This window comes from Anolis carolinensis, chromosome 1, assembly GCF_035594765.1.
Source record: "Anolis carolinensis isolate JA03-04 chromosome 1, rAnoCar3.1.pri, whole genome shotgun sequence".
Lineage (NCBI taxonomy): Eukaryota > Metazoa > Chordata > Lepidosauria > Squamata > Dactyloidae > Anolis > Anolis carolinensis.
Window position 1 is genome coordinate 234,243,426 of NC_085841.1, and position 26,263 is coordinate 234,269,688.

The 26,263-nt window shown below is 40.9% G+C and overlaps 1 protein-coding gene across 2 annotated transcripts; it reads left to right on the forward strand.

Annotated features, from left to right (window-relative positions):
- The first annotated feature begins 2,508 nt into the window (after positions 1–2,508).
- Positions 2,509–16,677, forward strand: map3k19 (mitogen-activated protein kinase kinase kinase 19). 2 transcript variants are annotated; one of them, XM_062966983.1, is made up of 5 exons: positions 2,509–2,872; positions 8,571–10,868; positions 11,938–12,078; positions 13,906–14,603; positions 16,024–16,677. In XM_062966983.1, the coding sequence occupies exons 2-5, from the start codon at positions 8,610–8,612 to the stop codon at positions 16,100–16,102; spliced, it is 3,177 nt and encodes a 1,058-aa protein (XP_062823053.1). In that variant the 5' UTR covers positions 2,509–2,872; positions 8,571–8,609; the 3' UTR covers positions 16,103–16,677. The 2 variants fall into 2 exon arrangements, with proteins under 2 accessions (XP_062823053.1, XP_062823054.1); XM_062966984.1 differs by lacking the exon at positions 11,938–12,078.
- Positions 16,678–26,263: the final 9,586 nt, after the last annotated feature.

Consider the following 26,263-nt stretch of genomic DNA (forward strand, 5'->3'; position numbering starts at 1 on the left):
GACCCGGAAGCGCGGCGAAACCGGACTGTCACATCATTGGACGGTTGGGCAATATGGGCGGGGCTTAGGGCTTTCATTGAAAACATATCCCCCTGGGTTGTTGTACATTTTCCGGGCTGTATGACCATGTTTCAGAAGCATTCTCTCCTGACGTTTCGCCTACATCTATGGCAGGCATCCTCAGAGGTTGTGAGCTCTGTTGGAGACTAAGCAAGGGAGGTTTATATATCTGTGTAAGGTTCAGGGTGGGAGAAAGGACTCTTGTCTGTTGGAGGCCAGTGTGAATGTTGTAATTAATCATCTTGAAGCCTTGCAAGCTTCATTCCTGCCGGGAGCAATCCTTTGTTCTGAAGTGTTAGCTGCCCCTGATTGATTCATGTCTGTAATTCCTCTGTTTTCTGAGTGTTGTTCTTTATTTACTGTCCTGATTTTTGAGTTTTTAAATACTGGTAGACAGATTTTGTTCATTTTCATGGTTTCCTCCTTTCTGTTGAAATTGTCCACATGCTTGTGGATTTCCCCAGGCAGGAATGAAACTTGCAAGAGTCCTTTCTCCCACCTTGGGCCTTCCACAGATATATAAACCTCCCTTGCTTAGTTTCTAATATAACCTCACAACCTCTGAGGATGCCTGCCACAGATGTGGGCGAAATGTCAGGAGATAATGCTTCTGGAACATGGCCATACAGCCCGGAAAATGCACAAAAACCAAGTTATTCCGGCCATGAAAGCTCTCGACAACACTTTGAACATATCCCCCTGTTGACTACATAAGGGCCCTTCCACACAGCCATATAATCCAGAATATCAAGGAAGATCATCCACAATCTTTGCTTCGAACTGGGTTATCTGAGTCCTTTTTCCTTCTTTTGTCTATTCACACATTTCAACTTGCTTTTACGTAGCTAAGAAGTGTTATGTAAGAAATCACTTAATGTGTGTTTGTCAACTGCAAAATAAGATGCATGAAGCTTATTGGTTAAGCCAGGGGTCCCCAAACTAAGGCCCGGGGGCCGGATGCGGCCCATCGAAGCCATTTATTCGGCCCCCATGGCACAAGGGCAGAAGGGGGTTAGACTAAATGACCCAAGGGGTCTCTTCTTCTTTTACAACCTTTATTATTATTATTATTATTATTATTATTATTATTATATTTTATGACACAGCAAACAAGATAGATATGCTGGATTTCGTATCACAAAATCACATTATTATTATTAGTAACATTGAGGCTGGGTGGCCATCTGTCAGGGGTGCTTTACTAGTGCTTTTGATGCACAAAGGCATAAGGGGATTGGACTCAATGGCCCGAGGGGTCTCTTCCAACCCTTCTTCTTCTTCTTCTTCTTCTTCTTCTTCTTATTATTATTATTATTAATAAAAATTGAGGCTGGGTGGCCATCTGTCAGGGGTGCTTTGCTTGTGCTTTCGGTGTACAAAGGCAGAAGGGGATTGGACTCAATGACCCAAAGGGTCTCTTCCAACCCTCTTTTTTATTGTTGTTGTTGTTCTTGTTGTTATTTTATTGTATGACACAGCAAACAAGACAGATATGCTGGAATTATTATTATTATTATTATTATTATTATTATTATTGCTCAGTGGCCAACTATAGTCCGGCCCTCCAACGGTCCGAAGGATCGTGAACCGGCCCCCTGTTTAAAAAGTTTGGGGACCCTTGGGTTAAGCTATATCTGGAGAGCTGTTAAGCCCAGGAGTTTTTGATACTGTTGCAATTTTGTTCAGGCTTATGCTAAGCAAGTGCAGAGTGAGACTAGGACAAGGAACAGTGGCTTTAAACTACAGGAAAGGAAATTCCACCTGAACATTAGGAAGAACTTCCTCACTGTGAGAGCTGTTCGACAGTGGAACTCTCTGCCCTGGAGTTTGGTGGAGGCTCCTTTGGAGGCTTTTAAGCAGTGGCTGGATGGCCATCTGGCAGAGGTGCTTTGAATGCGATTTGCTGCTTCTTGAAAGGGGGTTGGACTGGATGGGCCATGAGGTATCTTCCAACTATGATTCTATGAATTGAAAGAGTGAAGCAGAGAGAGAGTTTGAAGTGTGCTCTTGCTTCATGAGCTGCTGGAAGGAATTTATCCACATGGACAAAGGAAAGACTATTTTAATTTTACGGATGTTTGTTACTTCAGGAGACGAATGCTGCGCTCTCCTGCAAACAACTTCACAGGGTTACTGAGGACCCTTCCACACAGTCCTATATCCCAGAATATCAAGGCAGAAAATCCCACATTACCTGAATGTGGACTCAGATAACCCAGTTCAAAGCAGATATTGTGGGATTTTCTGCCTTGATATTCTAGGATATAGGGCAGGATATAGGGCTGTGAGGAAGGCCCCTGAAAAAAACAAGAACATATAACCCAGAATATCAAGGCAAAAAAAATATCCCACAATATCTGCTTTGAACTGGGTTATCTGAGTCCACACTGCCATATATTCCAGTTCAAAGCAGATAATGTGGGATTTTATTCATTGTGTGGAAGGGGCCCAAGACAAGCCTATCACGTTCTCAAAGTGTGCTTTATATGTATAATTTACTTTGGCTCCAATCTTCAAAGTATTTGGATTGGTGCAATGAAGTAGTTTGAGTTGGTTCCTTATTTGTGTTCCCAGTCAGCTGAGCCTGAATGATTGGTAATTCGCTGTACAAAATGCCCAGAGGACAGTTCCCTTGGTGACAGCCTGTAAACAAAACACTCTCAATACAACTCTGAACACCAGAGGGGGATATGTTAAGGGGCAGGGAAATCTTAAAAGGAAATAATAGCTGCCTTTGCCATCAAGCACAGGACAACATACACGGGGTTTCTTCCTTGCTTAAATAGATGATGCGGGAAGGATAAGAGTCTAGGTAAGTTTGAATCTCGTCTGTTTCCCTTCCAAGAACTCACATGTGAAGACAAAGGAGAGACAGAAGGGGAAGAGCAGCATCCTTAAGACCAAAAGATTTATTTAATCTTTTCCTCAAATACTGATGAGTACAATATTGAAGCTGTGAATGCAAGTGAGGAAATGAGTTGAAATACCTGTCTGTTCATGTTAAAATAGATCAGTCTTAAATGTGCTGCAAGATTCAATCTTCCATTTCTTTTTCAGGCTTCTTTGACATTTGAAGAAGATACCATATTGCTTGTACATAGCTATGTACGTTAATTGTATGCTTTTAAGGTTTTGTGTCTCTCTGTGTGTGTTTGCAACACTGTCACAGCACAAATTGCATAAGAATTATCAGTGCTGACTGGAGGTAGTATCAAGTATGGATGGATTGCTTGATGGTAAAGGAGCTGTCACTTTAGCACTTTTCTTTAAATAGGATACCATATCCTGTTCCCCCAAAGTTTGAAATACTGCTTTTAAAATTGGATTTTTTCTCTCTTTCATAGAGGACCTATGTCCAGCAAATGTGAAGGGATGACCGTTGTAATTTGTAACCCTCTTTGTATGAAATATTATTAAATAGCACTGTAAATTATTGGCTTTGTAATTGGAAAGCTCTACATACTGTGCCTCTGGTGGCACAGTGTGTTAAAACGCTGAGCTGCTGAACTTGCGGACCAAAAGGTCCAAGGTTCAAATCCCAGGAGCGGAATGAGCGCCCACTGTTAGCCCCAGCACCTGCCAACCTAGAAGTTTGAAAACATGCAAATGTGAGTAGATCAATAGGTACCGCTCCGGCGGGAAGGTAACGGCGCTCCATGCAGTCATGCCGGCCACATGACCTGGAGATGTCTACGGACAACGCCTGCTCTTCGGCTTAGAAATGGAGATGAGCACCAACCCCCAGAGTTGGTCATGACTGGACTTAATGTCAGGGGGAAACTTTTACCTTTTACCTTAACTACCACCAATTCCCCAATACTTTATTTCCCATACCACCATACTTCGCCACAGCAACACGTGGCCAGGCACAGCTAGTGAGAATATAAATGTCCATTACAAATAAATTTTGGTCTTATTTTGCCACATCTTTTTATTTATAGATGCCGATATAAACCATGCTTTGTCAAAGCCACAGGTTTGAATTGGGGGAGCAGAGAGAGCCCCCACTGTTAGCCCCAGCTTCTGCCAACCCAGAAGTTCAAAAACATGCAAATGAGAGTAGATGAATAGGCACTGCTCCAGCGGGAAGGTAACGGTGCTCCATGCAGTCATGCCGGCCACATGACCTTGGAGGAGTCTATGGACACCGCCGGCTCTTCGGCTTAGAAATGGAGATGAGCACCAAACCCCAGAGTTGGTCACAACTGGACTTAGCGTCCGGGGAAAACCTTTACCTTTTACCTTTTACATATGAGAAGCAGCAGTATTTTGTAAACAAAGGATAGAGGATCACTTAGACCAGGGGTCTGCAAACTGTTTAAGTGGAGGGTTGGTTCATGGTTCCTCAGACTGTTGGGGGGCTGGACTATGATGAAATAGTCCAAAATTAGGATTGCTGCTGTGTGCCTTCAAGTCGTTTCAGACGTAGGTCAATCCTAAGTCTAAAGTTTAGGACAGGGACCAGGTAAAGGACCTTGGAGGGCCGCATCCAGCTCACGGGCCTTAGTTTGGGGACCCCTGACTTAGAGTAGATACAATTAAGACAGCCATACTACTTTAAATACTTATGTAAGCAAGGAAAGTTTTTCCATCTACTTTTCTGCTTGTACTTAAAATACAGGTTTTTTTTATTTTGTCAAGGTAGTTGTCTTAATTGGTTGCCCAGTTTTTTCTCTTCATAAATGCAACTGGGGGGGGGGGGTGTTGTCGACCGCGCTTTAGGGGATCGGGCCCTTAAGGAGAGTCCCGATCCGGTCCTGAGAGAACGGACCTTGGCGGAGCCAATAGGAAAATATGAGCCGCAATACAACCTGAAGCCGAAATGAAGAAAGTCCGCCAAAGTTGAAGGAAAATTCCGCCAAGGAGTCTTTATTGAGCGATTCAGCTGAAAAGGACTCTAGTAGTGATCATTCAGTCTACTAGGGTACCATATAATCAAAATAAAGCCATATTTATACAAAATTTCAGTCTGACAGCCCTTTGAATTTCCCGCCCCGCTCCCCCGCCCATCTGATCGCGGATAGGCTAGAAGGTTGAACGAGGCGGGCTTTCGTTTCCCGCCTTGCTCTGTTGGCCCAATAGGGAGCTGCTTTTTGTCCCCACTCGAGCCAATCAGGAAGGAGAAGGCGGGAGTTATTGAAACAATGAAGTGACAGGGCAGGAAATATCATATTAATTCCTGCTAGACCGATTTCTAAAGGGATTAATGACAGCAATCAAGGGTTCCTGTCACGTATACAGATTTTAGATATGCCTTGGGGTGTCAGAGGTGGAAGTAAGGATGGGTGGTAATGAGCCATATTGACAGGCTCTGCAGGGCGCCTTCCTGAGGTGTCCTGGTTTTTCCTTTGGGTGAGATATGACAATGTTTGCCTTGGGGCGAATCACCTTTAGGACAACACTCCGAATTTGGCGACTCAAGCCCTATATTGTCCATGCAATCTGAATTTGATTGGGTTAAGCGGTGGCAGATTATCCTTTTGTTTTTGGGAAGGGAAGCCTGGGTCATAGGAACTGGGATGGGTTCTGGGGTTCAGGTTGAGTTCAAAATATTTCCTGTTTGATTTCATGACTTGACAATTATATGAAATAAAATGAAAAATAAAATAAAGTTGGAATATAAACCCTGCTGGGAAAAATACATATTTTCTGGGGATCCCAAAGAGTACAAATACATATAGGCAGATAGATAGATTTCATGGAAATAAGGGAGAATCCATAAAAGTGAGTTACATTGCATAAGGGGGAATCATGAATGATATAAACAATTGAAAATATTTGATAAGAACGAAGTTCATAACATCTGTGGAACCCAATATGGAAATTCATAAAAGTGGAGTTTTAGCAGCATGATTTTACAATTCATGAAGTTGTTATCTCTTGCCTCAGAGTGCAGGGATAATCCACAGTAAACTCCAGTAAAAAGTCTCAATCACCTTCTACTATAAATATATGGAATATAGAACATAAAGTCTTGATTTTTGAACTATCTTTTACAAAGTCCTGGGGGGGGGGGGGGTCACCTCGATCACAGGGGGACAATGTAAAGCACTGCACAGCCCAGCGGTGGGAAGGTGTTCTCATAGTCCAGCAGGAGGGCTGGCACCATGAGATGCAGAGCCAACCTTAAGAAATGAGGCCACAAAGTGGAGTCCACGACATGCAAGTCTGGAGAAGAGCAAACTACAGACCAGGTATTACAATGCAGTCTGAGCCCTGCCACATGCACAATGGAAGGCCTTCTTACAGCAACACCAGAGGCACCCCAAGTGGCCAGCTACTGGTCAAAGCACATTTAATATAATGCCAAGTTTTAAACTTTGTGTTTTTAAATACATTACAACTGTACCCACGGTTTGCTTCTGACACAATAAATAAATAAATAGCAGGAGGGCCACAAAATGTTTATATAAGTGTTGGCCGATTAGATCTTCTTATTTGAAAGTGGGGAGAAACTGGAGTTCACTACCACCATTGTTTAGAGGACTTTTGTTTATGTTTCATTATGCAAGGTTTGCCTATCTTTATTTCTGTGTTGTTTTTGCCCCTGATACCAAATTTTCCATTTAAGAAATATTGCTCAGGGACCTATGTACTTAGTTAACTGTACATCTTCTCAGTAGGTCAATTCATTTTCAATACACATGTGTAAAAAGGACACACAGATCAGCTGAATATCTAGAATAAGTTTCAGCACATCCTTGTCATACTGTCAATGTAATAGGAGCCTTGCAGACGGCAGATACTGAAAGCACCATATGCCCAAATTCTAAACTAAATAGCCCATTCTTTAGCCATATGCTAGTCTGTCTGAAAACATTGCAAGACAGCCATTATTTATTGCAATGTAAGTAAAACCACCTAAGTCTTCAATTTCAGAGTATTGTTGTCAAAGCACAATATAATGGCAGAAAGCAGGAACTGTGTTATATATTGGTGAATGACAGGTGGCTAATACAGAATATCAAATCACAATACACCGTTTACGCTTACTTTGTTCTAGAAAAATTAGAATCTGTAAACTAGTAAATAAATGCAGGTAATTTTCCATTCTGATATAATATCAACATTAACTATGAGATGCCAGAATAGATTGTGTTGAGAGAAACTGCCAAAATGAGTTAAGTGTCTTGTCAACCACTATAAAAATGTAGTATGCAAATATTTTTTCAAATTCTTAGGAAAGAAATGAGTATGTGGATCATACCATATATTTTATCCACAGCAACCTTGTGAAGTATATTAGTTTATAAGACCAAATTTGACTAATGAAAGCTAATGATTGTTATCCAAACAAACCAGGCAGCAAAATGGTCTGATGTGGGAGATCAGTCAAAATGTCAACATAAATTCTGTTTTTCATCTAAAATTTAGGAGCCCCCAGTAGCGCAATGGGTTAAACCCTTGTGCTGGTAGAACTGCTGACTGACAGGTTGGCGATTCAAATCCGAGGAGAACGAGTGAGCTCCCTCTGTCAGCTTCAGCTCCCTATGTGGGGACATGAGAGAAGCCTCCCGCAAGGATGGTAAAACATCAAACATCTGGGCATCCCCTGGGCAACATCCTTGCAGACAGCCAATTCTCTCACACCACAAGCGACTTTCAGTTTCTCAAGTCACTCCTGACATTAAAAAATGTAAAATTGGAAGTGTATCCAGATATGTAGTATGCCCAAGAGTCCATGCAAAATGGTTTTGCACAGTAAGTGGGATCCAATGACAACTGAACTCATTTCTGAAACTTTATGATTCATTAAAACTCTTGTTCCCAAGCAGCACTACTCTCATGTTACATGGCAAAAATCTTTGGATTTTGCAGGAAGTTTTAAAACTTAGTTTGCAACATAGCACAGGGATCAGTGGCTCATAATAAATCAACCCCAGTGTTCTAATGGGATACTCCTAGCTCATCAACATCAACCTAATATAGCATTTTTTATTTCACTTTTCCCAATGACATTTTATTGACTTTCAAAGATTAAACAGTAAGCAAATATGGTATACTTGACAATGGGCCCTATAACAGAAGAGCAACCCACCCGCCCCCAAACTAAGTGGGGGCCAGGGTGGCACCTTTGAGGTGATTAGAAAAGATTGGCCAAACAAAAAAACTTATGTAGTTGATGCCTCTCTATAAAAGGTACTAAATGGTATTTAGCTTGATATTGTTTGCAGATGCCTACCATCTTGAGTTGTGCTGCTATGGATGTTTTGCATAGTTATGTATTCTTGTTTTGTAAAGCCATATCTGCAAGTAGGTAAAATTAATAAACACTCACCTGTCGGTGTTATGCCCCTTCATCTTAAAAACAGTCCCCCATCTTTGCTTAAATATGGTTAACTAATGCTTCTGTTTTAAATATGTCTCTTATTTCTAAATTCATAGATCTGTTGCAAGCCTCAGAAGTAAAACTGAGCTTCACGACAACTCTTATCAAGTAGTATCCATGCTTAAATTAACAACCTAAAATATAAATACTGATTTTTTGGTATATTTTCTTTAACCTGCAGCTTAGACTCTGACACCAGTGACGTTTAATCTTGTACAAAATGGTGCATCTTCCTCTTCTAAAAGAGAATGCCAAGAAAAAGACTGACAGTGATGTGTTTCCATGTATTTCAAACTCCGGTTCTTGTTCTGCAAAGCATATTGATCCCCAGTCAGATAACCAGTGGCAAAGAGACCAATCTGAGAAGCCAATTCCCAGCACTGTGCCTGAAGCTCTGACTAGATATCCACATGTTTTCATTCGGGGTAATTTCGCCATTTCCTCTGGATACTCTGAAGGACAAGACACTGAAAACTGTTTGGAGGCAGATATAAAAAAGGAAGTATCCAGCAGCAAAATACATGATATTTTGGTGACCACTGAGAATGTAAGTGAAAATTCCAATCCTTATTTCAGCCTAAATGAAATAGTGCCAATATCAGATGAAGAATGTAAGCATTGCCCTTCAAAACATCCAGAGATTTTAAAGGTCAAGAACTGGCAAAATAATTTAGCAAAAAGGGGTAGCCCTCAAATGCATCTAAGCAAAACAGAATTATCAGAAATTAAACCTGCTCATAATGTAAGTGTAAACAATGGCATGACTATTGAGCATGGAACTGATGATGGAGGTTCAAGCTTACAAACCAAGGTGATAGAACAGCCTGTGTTAATGACTGCTATTCCTAATGCTTTAATGGATCTTGAACAACCTGAAAGCAGGAGTTGTACATCAGCAGATGTGAAAGTTCCAACGTCTCAAGCCAATGAAAACAATATTACTGAAGTGGTTCCCGTTGTTAATATTACATATGGATGCAACAAATCGACCCAAGCTTCCATGCACTCCTCACCAAGAAAGAGCTTGCCGTCCAACCTAAGCCAAAGCTTCAACATATTTGCTCACAAAGACAATGACAGAAATAAAGTGCACTGCAGTAAAACAGACACTGCTTTAAAAGCTAAAGTGGGTGTCAAGATGTCTCAAGACTTTATTGTTTTGGGCAAGAGTTCTATCCAATGTCAAACTAAAAAGATAAAGAATTCAATTTCCCATTCTGTGGGATTTTCTTCTGAGGACACTGGAATTTTGTCAAAGTTTAAGAAAAAACACCCTGAGCAAAAGAAACACTTCAACCAGAGCAGTCAAAAATCCCTAAAGCAGAGACTTCCTTCTATTTCCAATAACTCTGTAACTTCAGGGGAAAGCAATGCTCCTTCTCCCATCAGACAAGTACATTCAGCAAAAGACTCAATGGATCTGAAATACAGTGACATGTTCAAGGAAATAAATACAGATGACAAAGGTCCTGGCATTTATGAAATGTTTGGGACTCCAGTATATACCCGTGAACCCAACAGACATGAAAACCTGTTCTGCAGGAGTGTTCATTCTGCCCCGACCAGGAGGCGCAATTCAATAAAACCCAAATGTAATAATTTCAGTGGAAAGGCAAGCAATAGAAAAAGAAATTCCCCAAAGAAAACATACCCGAAGTCACACAAGATCTCCTTTGGCACCAAACAGAAGAAGGAATATTTGGTGCCCAAAGAGGCATCTGAACTGGAAGGCAGCTCTCTTGCAGAGGATAACAATGCAATAATCTCTTGTGAAAGAGGGCAAATAGAAATTGAAGGGAACATTTATGAAGATGTTACTCAGCAAGCTCTGATTTCCATTGAGTTGCCAAGATCTGCTAAACAAAATGAAGTCCTTCCATATTCAAACTTGTCAACTATTGAAGAAGTCTCACTGGAAAACACGTCAGATGCGGTTGTTAATCAAACACGTGTTACTAATGCTCAGGAATTCCTTTGGCCAGAGATTAAAGTCCATGCAGAATATGCTCCCTTTTTAAGCTGTGTAAAAGATACTAATGAATATATGGATTCAGGGGAGAGCAGAAACATAAGGGAGGTAGAAACTCAAGCAAGTTCATTCTGCTTTGAGGAACTGAAAGCAAAGCAAGACTTGTGCTGTGGAGATAATCAAGAAAGCTCCTCTGGATTGTCTTTCCCAGAAGCAGCAAAGTCACCTGCACAAAACCTCCCACCTGAGAACATCAGCTTAGTAAATGTATCACCTCGGCTGACTTGGCATTCTGCAGACTCCATTTCCGAGACATATCCAAATATCCTGTCCTATGAAAAAAGTGAATTAACAGAAGACTTGTTGTGTTTCTCAGTCACTGAACTACTCTCTCTTGGTGGCTCAGACAACAACTGTACTAGAGCAGGTGCCAAGAATTCAAATGTACAAATATCCAATGGAGATGCAGAAAGTAAAGAAGATGGTGCAGCAATTGAAAGAAAAAGGAGAGTAAGTTCTTATGTGTTAACGGTTTATTTAACAATGTAATAGTGGAGAATATTCTAATACTCAGTGTGTCGCACTTGGACCTGGAGATCTAGATCTCAACTTCTTGTTATTTACAATTTCTTTAGTCAGTCTTAGTCAGCTCATGCACTTATCATCTTAGTTTTCCTCTTCTAGGTAGTAATATGATATTAAAAATAGCCTTGCTGAATCAAAATAATGTTCAGATAATCCTGCATATGGCCAGATATCTCTGTGAAAAGCAGGGCATGAAGGCAATGGCTATCTCCTTTTATTTGTCCCTGGTGGCACAGTGTGTTAAAGTGCTGAGCTGCTGAACTTGTGGACCAAAAGATCCCAGGTTCAAATCCCGGGAGCAGAATGAGCACATGCTGTTAGCTCCAGCTCCTGCCAACCTAGCAGTTCGAAAACATGCAAATGTGTGTAGATCAATAGGTCGGGAAGGTAACGGTGCTCCATGCAGTCATGCTGGCCACATGACCTTGGAGGTGTCTACAGACAACGCCGGCTCTTTGGCTTAGAAATGGAGATGAGCACCAACCCCCAGAGTCGGACATGACTGGACTTAACGTCAGGGGAAAACCTTTACCTTTTTAGGAAGAGATAATTTCTGTCTATGTAAGTTTCCATTTAGAGCAGTGGTTCTCAACCCGTGGGTCCCCAGATGTTTTGACCTTCAACTCCCAGAAATCCTAACAGCTGGTAAATTGGCTGAGATTTCTGGGAGTTGTAGGGCAAAACACCTGTGGACCCACAGGTTGAGAACCACTGATTTTAATGATTGTGATGATTTTGGCAGTAGTACTTCATAGGCCCAATAGTTTTTAAGCCTGTCATTATTAACACTTCTTGTCAATTAGTTCATTTTAATTTAAATAGTAGCAATGACTATCACCAGGCTGCTGTGTGGATCAACATTTTTATATATTATGTTTTCATTCCATGTGACATAAACTTTATTAATCTTGGAGCAAGTCGCAACATCTCTGTTCTAGTTTTGTACTGCTCCTCTTTCAGTATGTTATGTGCTTTTTTCTGCTACATTGTACAGCACACCTGGCCAGATTTCCTGGAACCCAGTAGAGAACACCAATTTCAAAATACGATGCCATTTTCAGAAAACAGTTTAACTAATGAAGATCCCATCCTGTGGACGAAAGGAGAAATCCTTGGAAAAGGAGCATATGGCACAGTAAGTCACATGTGGTGTGTGTGTGTGTGTGTGTGTGTGTGTGTGTGAGAGAGAGAGAGAGAGAGAGAGAGAGAATCATTCCCAGAAACTAGGTACATCTGACTGAAATGCAGTTTGATGAGTGGTTAATGAGTCCTGATGGTCCTATGCCAGCTAGACAAAGGAGGTGCTGGCCAATAGACAAAAGGTGCAGTTACATCCAACAGAGGATTCCCAGAGGGGGTTTCAGATAGGTGCTATAGGTGAGGCAAGTTCCCAGGAAGAGGACAAAAGAGGCATCTTCTGTGACCTCTGGTTTGCTCCATTGTTAGGTGTGTGGGAGCATTGTTAGGCAATTATCGTGGTTTGGGGCATTGTTCCTTGAAGTCCAAGGTGTGATGAAGCAACATTCCAATGAAATTAATGGAAGGTTACTTTGCAGGTAAAGAGAGAAAAAAATGTGCTGGCTGTATATCCACAGATAATAATTCATAGTAAAGGTAAAGGTTTTACCATGACGTTAAGTCCAGTCGTCACCGACTCTGGGGGTTGGTGCTCATCTCCATTTCTAAGCTGAAGAGCCGGCGTTGTCCGTAGACACATCCAAGGTCATGTGGCCGGCATGATTGCATGGAGCGCCGTTACCTTCCCGCCGGAGCGGTACCTATTGATCTACTCACATTTGCATGTTTTCGAACTGCTAGGTTGGCAGGAGCTGGGGCTAACAGCAGGCGCTCATTCCGCTCCTGGGTTCAGCAAGTTCAGCAGCTCAGCACTTTAACACACCATGCCACCAGGGCCCCCCAATAATTCATACATTTTATATAATTCATATTTTTGAGGATCTAATTTTTCAATAACAGAAAGAGAGAGGGGAGAGTAAATTAACACATTTTGAACATACATTGTCGTCCCAGACAAAGTCTTCTCAAGGTGGCATACAAAAATAGATCCAAGATCCAAATGTAGACTATGATTAAATTTTTTGATAATTATAAACATCTAGGAAGAACATATAAATATAAACTCAGAAAGCATAAATACATAACTAATACAACATACTTCTCATTCAAACTATTCACAATATATCCTTGTGTTTTTTAAGATGACGTGACAAAAGGATACTTGAATCAATCTTAATTGCATTCAAATCCTTAAAAGCATCAGAAGTTGTAATTAAGCCGTATTAAGTTTACACCTTCTACTCTCCACTTAACAGAGAACTTACAAAGGAAAAAAAGGAATGTCCTTATATTCCCTGATTTAAGCACTGAAACATTCATGTTAAAATGTGTTTTAACCTCTGAGGATGCCTGCCATAGATGGGGGTGAAACATCAGGAAAGAATGCTTCTGGAACATGGCCATCCAGCCTGAAAACTCACTACAACTGTTTTTTTTTCTCCTTCCTTCTATTTTCTGGATTTAGGAGATGGGTAATGAAGAAGCCCTTTGCAATACCAGCTGAGCCTATAATTCATGCTTGATTATTTTGGCATGGTAAAGTTTTCCCCGTATCTCTTATTAATACAAACATGGTCTTTCCCTCTTCCAGTTCAGGTCTGTCACAATATTGTAGTTGGAATTCAAGCGTATGAGTTTATACATTGGCATTCCAGTATATACGGAGGGAGAAATTTAAAAAAAAATGACTTTTTTTTGCTCTAGATTACATAACAATCCTATATTTCTGAAGATTTGACTACTTACTCAATTTGCTCCAGCAAAGGTTGTGTATAAAAACTGGTTTGGATTACACTGGTCCATGTTTGGGAACTGCTTTGATTGCCAATGCTAAATGCTTGAGCTTTGTTCCTAGTTCTTCTTCTATTAAACATTTTGATTTTAGGTCTATTGTGGACTTACCAGCCAAGGGCACCTGATTGCTGTGAAGCAGGTACCACTGAATATCCATGACCAAACTGGGAATGAAAAAGAATACCAGAAACTTCAAGAAGAAGTTGAGATACTGAAAAATTTAACACACATCAACATTGTAGGTTATTTGGGGACAAGCTTGGAAGATAGCATAGTGAGCATCTTTATGGAATTTGTTCCTGGGGGTTCAATTTCCAGTATCATTCATCGTTTTGGGCCATTGCCCGAAATAGTCTTTTGCAAATATGCCCAACAGATTGTACAAGGGGTTGCCTATTTGCATGAAAATGGTGTCATCCACAGAGATATTAAAGGCAACAACATTATGCTTATGCCCAATGGTGTTATCAAGCTGATAGACTTTGGATGTGCCAAGCGCTTAGCATGTGTAAGCTTGACTAATACCCACAGCGAAACACTTAAATCAGTCCATGGCACTCCTTACTGGATGGCACCAGAAGTGATCAATGAATCTGGCTATGGGAGAAAATCAGATATTTGGAGCATTGGCTGCACTGTTTTTGAGATGGCTACAGGAAAACCACCATTGGCTTCCATGGACAAGATTGCTGCCATGTTTTATATTGGTGCTCACAGAGGACTTATGCCTTCACTACCTAGGCACTGCTCAAAAGAGGCAACAGATTTTGTTCATCTGTGTTTAACCAGGTAAGTTATCATCAGTGCTGAGAGCAAAATGAATGTTTTTCTCCCTTTAAGATTTGAGATAAAAGCCCATTCCATACAGCTGTATAAAATCCACATTGAACTGGATTATATGGCAGTGTAAACTCACAGAATCCAGTTCAAACCAGATGTGGATTATCTGCTTTGATATTCTGGACTATGTGGCAGTGTAGAAAGGGCTTTAGGGCCCTTCTACACTGGCATATAATCCAGATTATCAAAGCAGATAATTCACATTATCTGCTTTGAACTGGATTAACTGTTTCTACCCTGCCATATAATCCAGTTCAAACAGATAATCTGGATTTTATACAGCTGTGTAGAAGGGACCTGTCAGTTCCTAGAAGGTGCAAGGGGGGGGGGTTGTGGTACTCTTATAGACTAAATCCTTTGCATGCAAAAAATTGAATGTTGTTCAACTCTTGGAACCTCTAGGAACTGAGAAAGCATCCCATTTGAATTATTGAAGAACTCAACATTTGCTCTTCCATATTCACAAACCAATTCTGTCCCCAGTAGGCAAATTTAAGGGGCTTTAGGCCCCTTCTACACTACCATATAAAATCCAGATTATCTGCTTTGAACTTTATTATATGGCAGTGTAGACTCATACAATCTAGTTCAAATCAGATAATCTGGATTATCTGCTTTGAAAATCTGAATTATATGGCAGTGTAGAAGGGGCTGGAATATTATCCATTTACAGAAATCTGTTAGCAACAACGCGCTGTGTTAACAGTGCTCTTGCAGAAAATACTTCAGCTGTACTCCATAAAAAGGAAAATTAGCCCATTTAGCTAGCCTTGCAAATGCTGTTTTGTTATCAGTAAATGTTTCATTTTTGTATCTATTTTAGACACCTATAAACCTGGGGTCATGAAAAAATGTATTGGGCAGAAAGAGGACATGAGTGTAAAAAGTTTAAGAAGCCTTGATTTAGACCACATAATTTGCAATGGAGCGGAAAATATCAAGAACCAGTGGTGTTATTGCCAGACCTTTCTGAAGCCCCCATCCTAAATAAGTTAAATGATTTTTGTTACTTTGTGGCCTTCCATGTATTTTGCAATATACAGGGTGTTTGAAAAAGAACTCCCTAATTTTAAGTATAAATACATTAAAACTAGGGAGTTCTTTTTCAGACACCCTGTATTTCAAATGCATAATGTGCTCATGGAATGTTATATGCTTCTTCCTACTTTTAAGTACATCTCAATGTCCAATTTGTTATTTCATTAGTTGAGGCGCAGCATACAATAAGTTGGATACTCCTTTACCTATCAATTATTCTGTTGGGACAAGATAGAAACACAAATAAGTCTTAAATCCATCTTTGTTGAGCCAGCTACTTTAGAAAAACAAGTCTCATTTTTCCCTTATTTTTTTATTATTTTTCACACAGGAATCAGTTTGACCGGCCAACAGCTGTACAGTTACTGCAACATTCCTTCATAACAAGAACTTCACAAAGCCTGAAATAAATGTCAAATCATTTTCTAGAGGAGGCTATATGACAAAGCAACAATTGAACTTGCATTTTTGAAATAACTAGGATAAACAGATGAGGGATGGGCTTTTAAATGCCGTGTGACTGGGATTTTAAGATTTATAGGTAAAGGTTTCCCCCTGACATTAAGTCTAGTGCTCGACTCTGGGGTGGTGCTCATCTCCATTTCTAAGCCGGCATTGTCCGTAGATGCCTCCCAAGTTCATGTGGCTGGCATGACTGCATGAAGCTCCGTTACCTTCCCACCAGAGCGGTACCTATTGATCTACTCACATTTACATGCTTTTGAACTGCTAGATTGGCAGAAGCTGGGGATAATAGCGGAAGCTCACCCTGCTCCCCAGATTCAAACTGCCGACCTTTCGGTCAGCAAGTTCAGCAGCTCAGCAATTTAACTCTTTTAAGATTTATATAAAGTGCTTATTACATTTTAATATTTTAATGCTTAATTGTTTGAACAGTGCAAATTGTTTAATTGCTTTTTAAAAAAATATTTATATTTGTGTCCCACATAGTTGGGATAAATATAAATAAATCAAGCCTGATTTATGTCTACGTTGTGAAGGATGTGGGAACTGTACAATTCGAGCAAAGCCAACTCACTCAGAGAATACTAGTAAGAATAGAATTACACTGTAGAATAAATGAAGTTTGACATGGCTCAACTGCATGTCCAACAGTGACCTACTCCACCTCTTCCCAATAAAACACACCACACAACATGAGCTTGGAAGAAAATAGACCACAACTTTTATTGGTTACAGCTGCATTTGAGTTGGCACCCCCACATGGGTACCTGCTTCAGATATCAACCAACACCCGTTGATAAATGAACCAAAACCAACCTATGCTGGAAAACTAAAATGAGGGGGCAAGAGATTGTCACGAATACAAGACAGAGTGGCCCTGGTAGGTCCCATTCCCAGGCCAAGCAAGCCACATCCCCAGATCCCTTCGATTCCAATACACAGCCAGCACTGATCCTTCCTGATTCCAAACCAATAGCTTCCTGCTGTTTCTATAACACACAACCCATATACATTTGTGACAAATATACAGAATAGTGATCAATAGCTTAAAGAATTACATCTCACATTCTCACCACCATGTGTACAATAGCAAAACCTCACTGTTGTTACAATAATCATCCCTGCTACCCATCAGGACACCACTACCCCTGGGCCTTTGTACCAGATACCAAAATGAGAGAATGGGTTAGCTCCCACAGTTCCCAACATAAAGGAAGGGGCTCCCCCTTTCTTACAACTTCCAATGTTACCTATTCGACCTCTTCAAACTGCTCCTGTTCTCCAGTGAGCTGCATGCAATGGAGCTTTGGGTGGGGGCCGAGACAGTTTTCGCAGTAATGCTCGAACTTGCAACACTCTCTATGGCATTCCCCATCATTGAACTTCCAGCACACCCGCTTTCTCGGATCCTTCTTTCTCACCCTCTTAAGAAGCGTTCTGCCCTCACTCTTCCTTTTTATTTTGGGCAGAACACAAACCAACCACAGGTCCGTGTTGAGCAGGTCCCACCGAGCGTGGCTGCTATTGGATGCTCTCTGCCTAAAAGCTGTGTCATAATCAATGGCAGCTGCTTCCCCCGCTACCCTCATCGCCTTGAGCACATTGCTTAAATGATTGATGAGGTGCCACCCACGTTCAGGATACGCTATCGCCACCACCCCCATGAAAACCGTGTACCCAGCCAACCAGTTGTGGAAGGAACGCTCGATTTCTTTCCCTTCATCTAGATCAGGATTGAGTGCAAAAACATCCACATAGCGCCCATTGAGAATCCTCTCCCTGACTTTCCAATCCAGGAGAAGCCCCGGGAAGTTGTCATTGTGATAAGGAGTGCTGCCTTCCCCCTCCTTCCCAGAGCCCTTTCTCCTTGCTGTTTTCTTCCTTCTCTTGATGGCCCATGTGGGTAAGGAAGGGATGTGTGCTCCAGCCAGCCAATAATTTCCCCTGTCTTTGCAGTCTGACATTTCCTCTGTGTTGGACCTCCTGGCCTTCCTTTTCCCCTTTCTTCTGCATATCCGCCGGTAGCAACACTCATCACACTCTGATGAAGATGTGGAGCCAGAGCCGCTGGGCGATAAGTGCCGTTTCCTTCTTGTCCCCATTCTACCTGGCGATTGCCTCTGCTGTTCTGGTGACCCCTCTGCACCTTGCATGCCCTCCAGTTTCATGTTGTCCTTTGCTGCTTGCGACTCCGATAGCACCTGTGAAATATTGGGAGCAGATCTTAGTACCCTCGCAGCTGACTGCCTCCCTAACCCCTACACTTCCTCGCTGTCTACTCCTTGGTGCCAGCACCAACCATGATTTCCTGCCCGACCCCTTTTCCCAGGGATATCCCTGCCTAGCTGCTTCTATCCTTTCTTGGATGGCACAGCTCCTTCCTTGCAGTCGATAATTGCTTAATGAGCCCCACTCCCAGCCAACCACAATCCCATCTGCTGCCAAAGTGTTAATATTTATTATTACTGTATATAGAAAAGAAATAGATAGTAGAATCTCGGGTAACCAGCATCCACGGGATCAGCATTAATGGCCTTCGTTCCTGCCTGGGGGAATTCTTTGTTCTGATATGTTAGCTGCCCCTGATTGATTCATTTCTGGAATTCCTCTGTTTTCAGAATGTTGTTCTGAAAATTGTTTCCCAAAAAGAGCTTTGTCTTTCCTCCTCCTGCTAGCCACTGTTTCCACTCCCCTTTGATGATGCAGTAATCGAATCCTGCAAGGGAACTTATTCTTTTTTTTTTAATAAAAGTTTTATTGAAGTTTTAAATAAAATTTACAGTGAAAGTGTGAGAACAAAAGGGTTTTTAGGGGAAAAGGTGAGGGAATTAGGTGGAAAAGTAGAAGGAATAAGGGGGAGAGAAAAACAACCAGAAATCTTAAACAAAAGTAACCAACAAAAAAGAAGAAAAAATACCAAAAATACAAATAAAACAAATAATAAAAGAATTGACTTCCCTCTCTTACACAGATACTTTAGGAAAAAAGCTTTTTGATTTCTCTTTTTTTCCCCCCTTTCCCTTCTTTCCCGTTTTTTTCTTTTTAGTGTCAACATCTTCTTACATTTGATCTATGTCCACTAATCATCTATTTAGATTAACACCTTCATTTGCTTTTCTCTCAGATAATTTTTTATCAAATCCCAATTTGTTTGCCTTTTTGGTATGCCATTATTATTTTAATAAATACGTCAATTTGTCCATATTCATTGTTTCCAACACCTTGTTTAACCAGCAGCTTAGCTCAGGGATCTCTTTCTTTTTCCAGTACTTGGCATATATCATTCTTGAGATAGTTAAAAAGAATGTATTTATTTTTATTTTTATCTTTTTCAATATTGAGCATTCCCAGAAGAAAATACTTTGGGTCCAGTTCTATTTTAATTCGCAACATCTCTTGTATTATTTGGTGGATTTCCTCCCAATAATTCCTTGCCTTTTTGCAGGTCCACCAACAGTGGAAAAACGTTCCCACTTGGTCGTCACATTTCTAGCATTTGTTTGAAGTTTTTTTTATAATACTTTGATAATTTTTGAGGGGTCAAATACCAGAGATAAAACATTTTAATCCAATTCTCTTTCAATTCTATTGCATAGGTAGTTTTTAATTTGGAGTTCCAGGCCTTTTCCCATTCTTCTAGATACATTTTTCCCCTAATTTTTTTAGCCCATTTAATCATATTTTCTTTTATTGATACCATATCCGTCTCCCATAAGGGAACTTCTTTTAAAAGTTTTATTGCCCTGAGCTGGCCATGTGGCCATTTTTCAGTCTCCTGCTTTTCTTTCTAACTATGAGTATGCGCATTTTGCCTGTCTCTAGGCCAGTGGTTCTCAACCTGTGGGTCCTCAGATGTTTTGGCCTTCAACTTCCAGAAATCCTAACAGCTGCTGAACTGGCTGAGATTTCTGGGAGTTGTAGGTCAAAACAGCTGGGGACCCATAGGTTGAAAACCACCGATATAGGCAAAATGTAGCAGCATGAACCTTTTATTTCTTTAGAAGATGAGATTTAGTAAGCTAGATAGCCCCAAGACCTTTTCGTCATTAAGAATGTATTTCTTTTACGTCAATAAATATTTTTGAACCTAAAGTTCGGACTGCAATTCTAAACCATCCTGAGGAATGGAAGTTTATCCTAGCACACCACAGGTAAATTTCTGCTGGTTGTGAAGTTTACTTCTGGTACTCTGCTATATTTATGGTGGAATTGCCCCAACTGAGGGTTATTTTTAAGCCTAACAGATTTCCCAACAGAAAGAAGAGGAAGAAGGAAAGGAAGAAAGAAAAAAGAAGGAATGAGTGTATGAGGGAAATGGAGGAAGGAAAGAAAGAGTCATAAAGAGACCCTGCCCATCATTACCATGGAGGCATTGTGAGGCAAGCCTTCTCAGAGTGGAGAAGGGAGAAAGCAGGCAGGCAGCAGCCCCTATACCTGGGTATATACACAGATACAGTAGAGTCTCACTTATCCAATATAAACGGGCTGGCAGAACATTGGATAAGCCAAAAAGTTGGATAATAAAGAGGGATTAAGGAAAAGCCTATTAAACATCAAATTATATCATGATTTTACAAATTAAGCACCAAAACATCATGCTTTACAACAAACGGATAGAAAAGGCAGTTCAGTACACGATAACATTATGTAATAATTACTGTATTTATGAATTTAGCACCAAAATTTTGCAATTTATTGAAAAATTGACTACTAAAAGGCAAACTGCGTTGGATAATACAAAAGCTTGGATAAACGGAGCTTGGATAAGCGAGACTCTACTGTAGACAGACGGAGAGACACAGGGCCTCATCACACTAGATTAGTTCTCAACCTGTGGGTCCCCAGATGCATTGGCCTTCAACTCCCAGAAATCCTAATACAGTAGAGTCTCACTTATCCAACATTCTGGATTATCCAACACATTTTTGTAGTCAATGTTTTCAGTACATCGTGATATTTTGGTGCTAAATTCATAAATACCGTAATTACTACATAGCATTACTGTGTATTGAACTACTTTTTCTGTCAAATTTGTTATATAACATGATGTTTTGGTGCTTAATTTGTAAAATCGTAACCTAATTTGATGTGTAGTAGACTTTTCCTTAACCCCTCCTTATTATTCAACATATTTGCTTATCCAACGTTCTGCAGGCCCGTTTATGTTGGATAAGTGAGACTCTACTGTAGCTGGTAAACTGGCTGGGATTTCTGGGAGTTGTAAACCAAAACACCAGGGGACCCATAGGCTGAGAACCACTGCACTGGAGCATGAATCCACTTTTAATCCTGTTTCTGCCTCCTGCAGAATTCTGGGGTTTGTTCTTTGGCGAGGCCCAGGAACTGTCTGGCTGAGGCTATTTAAAGGCCCCTCCCGAAAGTGGATTTAAAGTCGAGCCTAACTTGAGTGTGATGAAGTGGACAGACAAAGAGATACCTACGGTGTATTGACGCAGTGGTGGTTCTCCTTGCGAGAGGGGTCTGGAGAGAACCCAGTGCTTCTTGCCTCAGATGAAGGCTGTTGCGCGTCCCCTTTTCCCGGAACAAAAGCCCTCTAAACGACGGCGTGGAGAGAGGGTTGAAGCCGACACCTAGCTGCCCCCGACTCCCTCCAAGCCGTTGTTCTTCAGGACAGTAGCAGCCCTTCCCTGCCGCCGCCTCCTCTGCTCCTCCAAAGTCCTTTAAATGCCCCGCTGCCGAACCAATGGAGACAGCCCTCAGGCCAGTCGCGAGCCAATCCGCGCGGACCCCGAGAATTGCGCTCTCGAAAGGCGCAAAGGCTCCCTGGGAAACCAGGCGGTGTCCACGTGAGGAGAGGGTTAGTTGGACTTTCCAAAGTCTGCTGTCTTCCAACTGTTTCAACTGGGTGCATTTCCACTGTCGTTGCAAGTACACAGTAGAGTCTCACTTATCCAACATTCGCTTATCCAACGTTCTGGATTATCCAATGCAGTCTGCCTTTTAGTAGTCAATGTTTTCAATACATTGTGATGGTTTGTTACTAAATTGGTAAATAGAATCATAGAATCAGAATAGTAGAGTTGGAAGAGACCTCATGGGCCATCCAGTTCAACCCCCTGCCAAGAAGCAGGAAATCGCATTCAAAGCACCCCCGACAGATGGCCACCCAGCCTCTGCTTAAAAGCCTCCAAAGAAGGAGCCTCCACCACAGCCCGGGGGAGAGAGTTCCACTGCCGAACAGCTCTCACAGTGAGGAAGTTCTTCCTAATGTTCAGGTGGAATCTCCTTTCCTGTAGTTTGAAGCCATTGTTCCGTGTCCTAGTCTGCAGGGCAGCAGAAAACAAGCTTGCTCCCTCCTCCCTATGACTTTCCTTCACGTATTTGTACATGGCTATCATGTCTCCTCTCAGCCTTCTCTTCTGCAGGCTAAACATGCCCAGCTCTTTAAGCCACTCCTCATAGGGCTTGTTCTCCAGACCCTTTAATCGCCCTCCTCTGGATGCTTTCCAGCTTGTCAACATCTCTCTTCAACTGCGGTGCCCAAAACTGGACACAGTATTCCAGGTGTGGTCTGACCAAGGCAGAATAGAGGGGGAGCATGACTTCCCTGGATCTAGTAATTGCTACATAGCATTACTGCGTATTGAACTACTTTTTCTCAGATTTGTTGTTAAACATGATGTTTTGGTGCTTAATTTGTAAAATCATAATCTAATTTGATGTTTAATAGGCATTTCCTTAATCCCTCCTTATTATCCAACATATTTGCTTATCCAACGTTCACTTATTTTGGATAAGTGAGACTCTACTGCAGGGGTCCCCAAACTAAGGCCCGGGGGCCGGATGTGGCCCTCCAAGGTCACCGACTTGGCCCCTGTCCTAAACTTTAGACTTAGGGTTGACCTAAGTCTACCTGGTCTTTGGAGGTCTCTTTGCTTACTTATGGCCTTATGAGATCGTCTAGATCAGGGGTCCTCAAACTTTTAAAGCAGAGGGTCCACAATCCTTCAGACTGTTGAGGGGCCGAATTATCATTTGGGAAAAAAACCCGAACAAATTCTTATGCACACTGCACATATCTTATTTGCAGTGCAAAACAATAACAATGAAAGAACAATACAATATTTAAAAATGAAAATAATTTTAACCAACATAAACCTATCAGGATTTCAATAGGAAGTGTGGGCCTGCTTCTGGCCAATGAGATAGTCAGGTTAATTAGGATTGTTGTTGTTGTGTGTCTTCAAGTCATTTCAGACTTTTGGCGAGCTTAAGTCCAAAATTATTTATTTATTCATTTACTACATTTATTTACTACATTTATATCCCACCCTAATCACCCCGAAGGGAACTCAGAGCAGCTGTATGTACATACAGTATATTATATTATTAGCGTAGCACAATATTAGCATTATATATTACTATATTGAACTATATCGCTATACTGTAATATTATATGTAATATATAACATATAATTAATATTATATGGTATTATTAGTATTATAATGTATAAAATGATAATATTATCGATATCATATGTATATACAATATATTATATTAAAATAGATATAAAATATTATATTATAAATGAGGGCGGGGGCCAGGTAAATGACCTTGGAGGGCTGCATCCGGCCCCCGGGCCTTAGTTTGGGGACCCCTGCTCTAGAGCAACAGTAAACAAGCTTACCCCCTCCTCAAAGTGACATCATGTCAGATATTTAAACATGGTTGTCATGTTCCTTCTCAGCCTTTTTGCCATGCTAAACATCTCTAGCTTCCCAAGCCAATCCTCATAAGGCTTTAGTTGACCACTTTGGTTGCCCTTCTCTGGACACATTTCAGCTTATCAATCTCCATTTAGTCAATGGAGGATGGGGCATCTATACTGACCATTTAATGCAATTTGAAGCCAGACAACACCCACAAATGTGTGTGAAAGAAAGCCCTCAATGTGCATCAGTGCTCTGTGACTTGTGCAATCACCATCCAGGCTTCAAACTAGTCCCAGGATTTCCAATGTAATGACTGCATAGTGCAATCACTTTCTTCAATACTGACTGGCTACTGCATTAAATCGTCAATGCAGATGAGGTCTATGAAAGTTTATGCAACCAACTTAATTCTGTCACTTAGGGTGCCTCTATTCTAAACTGTAATTAAGGCTGTTTGTCACCACACATAACTGCTGTGGCTCAAGGCTATGGAATCATGGGAGCTGCTGTGGTTTTTGAATATGTTTTGATGGTTTTTAACTGAATTTTAGTGCTGTTTGTTTAATTCTGTTTTAATGTTTGTATATTTGAAATTGTATACTAATGCTTTTATATCAAGTTGCTTTGAGTCCCCTTTGGGGAGTTACATGCGGGGTATAAATAAATACAAGAATAAGTTGTAGTTTTACATGGTCTTCAGCCTTCTCTACCAAAAAAGGGTACGGCCTCACCAAAATACAACTCCCAGGATTCCATAGAATTGAGCCATGACAGTTTAACTGATAATACACTGCATTAATTCCACAGTGTATATGTACTCCCATATCTCAAGGAGTTACAAGATCCCTTTGCACATGAATATCCAGTAGGGATTATCTTGTGAAATAAAAACAATGTACAAATTAGGCAAACAGTGAATGTGTGAGTGCCATAATGGAAACACTTGCTTAATTAGCTTTTAAATGAAATTATTAGGTGCTGGATAATTATGAACTCCATGGGTGAGTTTGAGAGATCCATCCTGTAAAAGGGCTTTGCCAGTTGTACAAAAACACCTCCCACCATGACCAAAACAGCCATTGCTGTTTATCAGTGTGGCAAAGCTTACAAAAGTTTTGAAAGATTTCATTTCTAAAACCTTAGAAACTTCCAGGTTACTCTCAGATAAGTAACAAAAGGGTAAAGAGGAAAAGTCACTAAATCCTAAATTTTCCTGCAAGAACCGTGTGCCATCTTGGAAGCCACAAAGAACCTAAGTAATATTCAGGTATCTGAAGTGCACTGTTGTCTCACTGATTGGGAATCAAGATGGAGGAAATATGTTTCGTTCTGTGTCTTCAAATTTCCTGTCAATTGATGGCAACTGCATGGATTTCATATTTCATGTTTTTAAGGCAGGAGATACTCAAGAGATGGTTTCACCAGTTCCATTTTCTGAAATATAACCTATAGCACCTGGTATTCATTAGTTGTCTCCCATCCAAGTTCTCACCAGGACTGATTCTCTTTAGCTTTCAAGACCAGATGAGATCTCTTTCCTGTAGGGCAGTGATCCTCAACTTGTGGGTCCCCAGGAGTTTTGGCCTACAACTCCCAGAAATCCCAACCATAGCTGTTCAGTTTTCTGGGAGTTGAAGGCCAAAACATCTGGGGACCCACAGGTTGAGAACCACTGCTGTTGGCCATTTTGGCCCTGAAGGAAATAACTGCACTCTAAAGAAAACCTCTGCTGCTTATCTCAAGTTAGCTAAACATCTGATTTATGTCTCCCAAGACTTTTTGCCTTTTGCAACAATGTTCTCTGAACAAATTGGTCAAGGGGAGAATATTTTTGGCTTCATAAAAGACAAACATGGACCTTAAAAGAAACCCTTTCCTGCCATCAAGTGCAGTATCGACTGCTTTGTTGGCTTAGCATCTATATGGCTTGCTACCACTGACCTAACTATGAATTATGCAGTAAATCAGGTGTCTCAAAAACATCAGATCCATCATAGAGCTGAACAGAAAGTGGGCCACTGAACACATCTAGAACATACAGAAGAATGAATAACAAATCCCATGTTTTCAAATGACCTATTTGAAGTCTGGACATAAACCCCATCAAGATGTTGCAGCAGAACCTTAATGGCGTTGTTTGTGCCAGGAAACACTCTAAGATAAAGCAGTTCAGTGAGGAGGAATAAGACAAGACTCCTCAAAGCCAGTGTTACACTGACCAAGTTTATAGGAAATGCCCACCTGAACTCATTGCTCAGGAACAGGTGCTGAATCTAAAAGCTCACAAAGTTTTCCACACAAGATTATTGCAATCTATCATTGATAACTAAACATTGAAATGTTTCTCTTTTTAATCAGGTCAGCTGTCTTTTTTTAGCTGAGATGATAACACTAAAATCTAACATTTATGGTTGACCCTCACTGCTCTTATG

Bases quoted from the DNA above. Each gene is read 5' to 3' on its own strand.
- map3k19 (XM_062966983.1), top strand. From the start codon at position 8,610: ATGGTGCATCTTCCTCTTCTAAAAGAGAATGCCAAGAAAAAGACTGAC. The intron at 10,869-11,937 runs GTAAGTTCTTAT...TACATTGTACAG, and splicing joins CAATTGAAAGAAAAAGGAGA to CACACCTGGCCAGATTTCCT. The intron at 12,079-13,905 runs GTAAGTCACATG...TTTTGATTTTAG, and splicing joins GAAAAGGAGCATATGGCACA to GTCTATTGTGGACTTACCAG.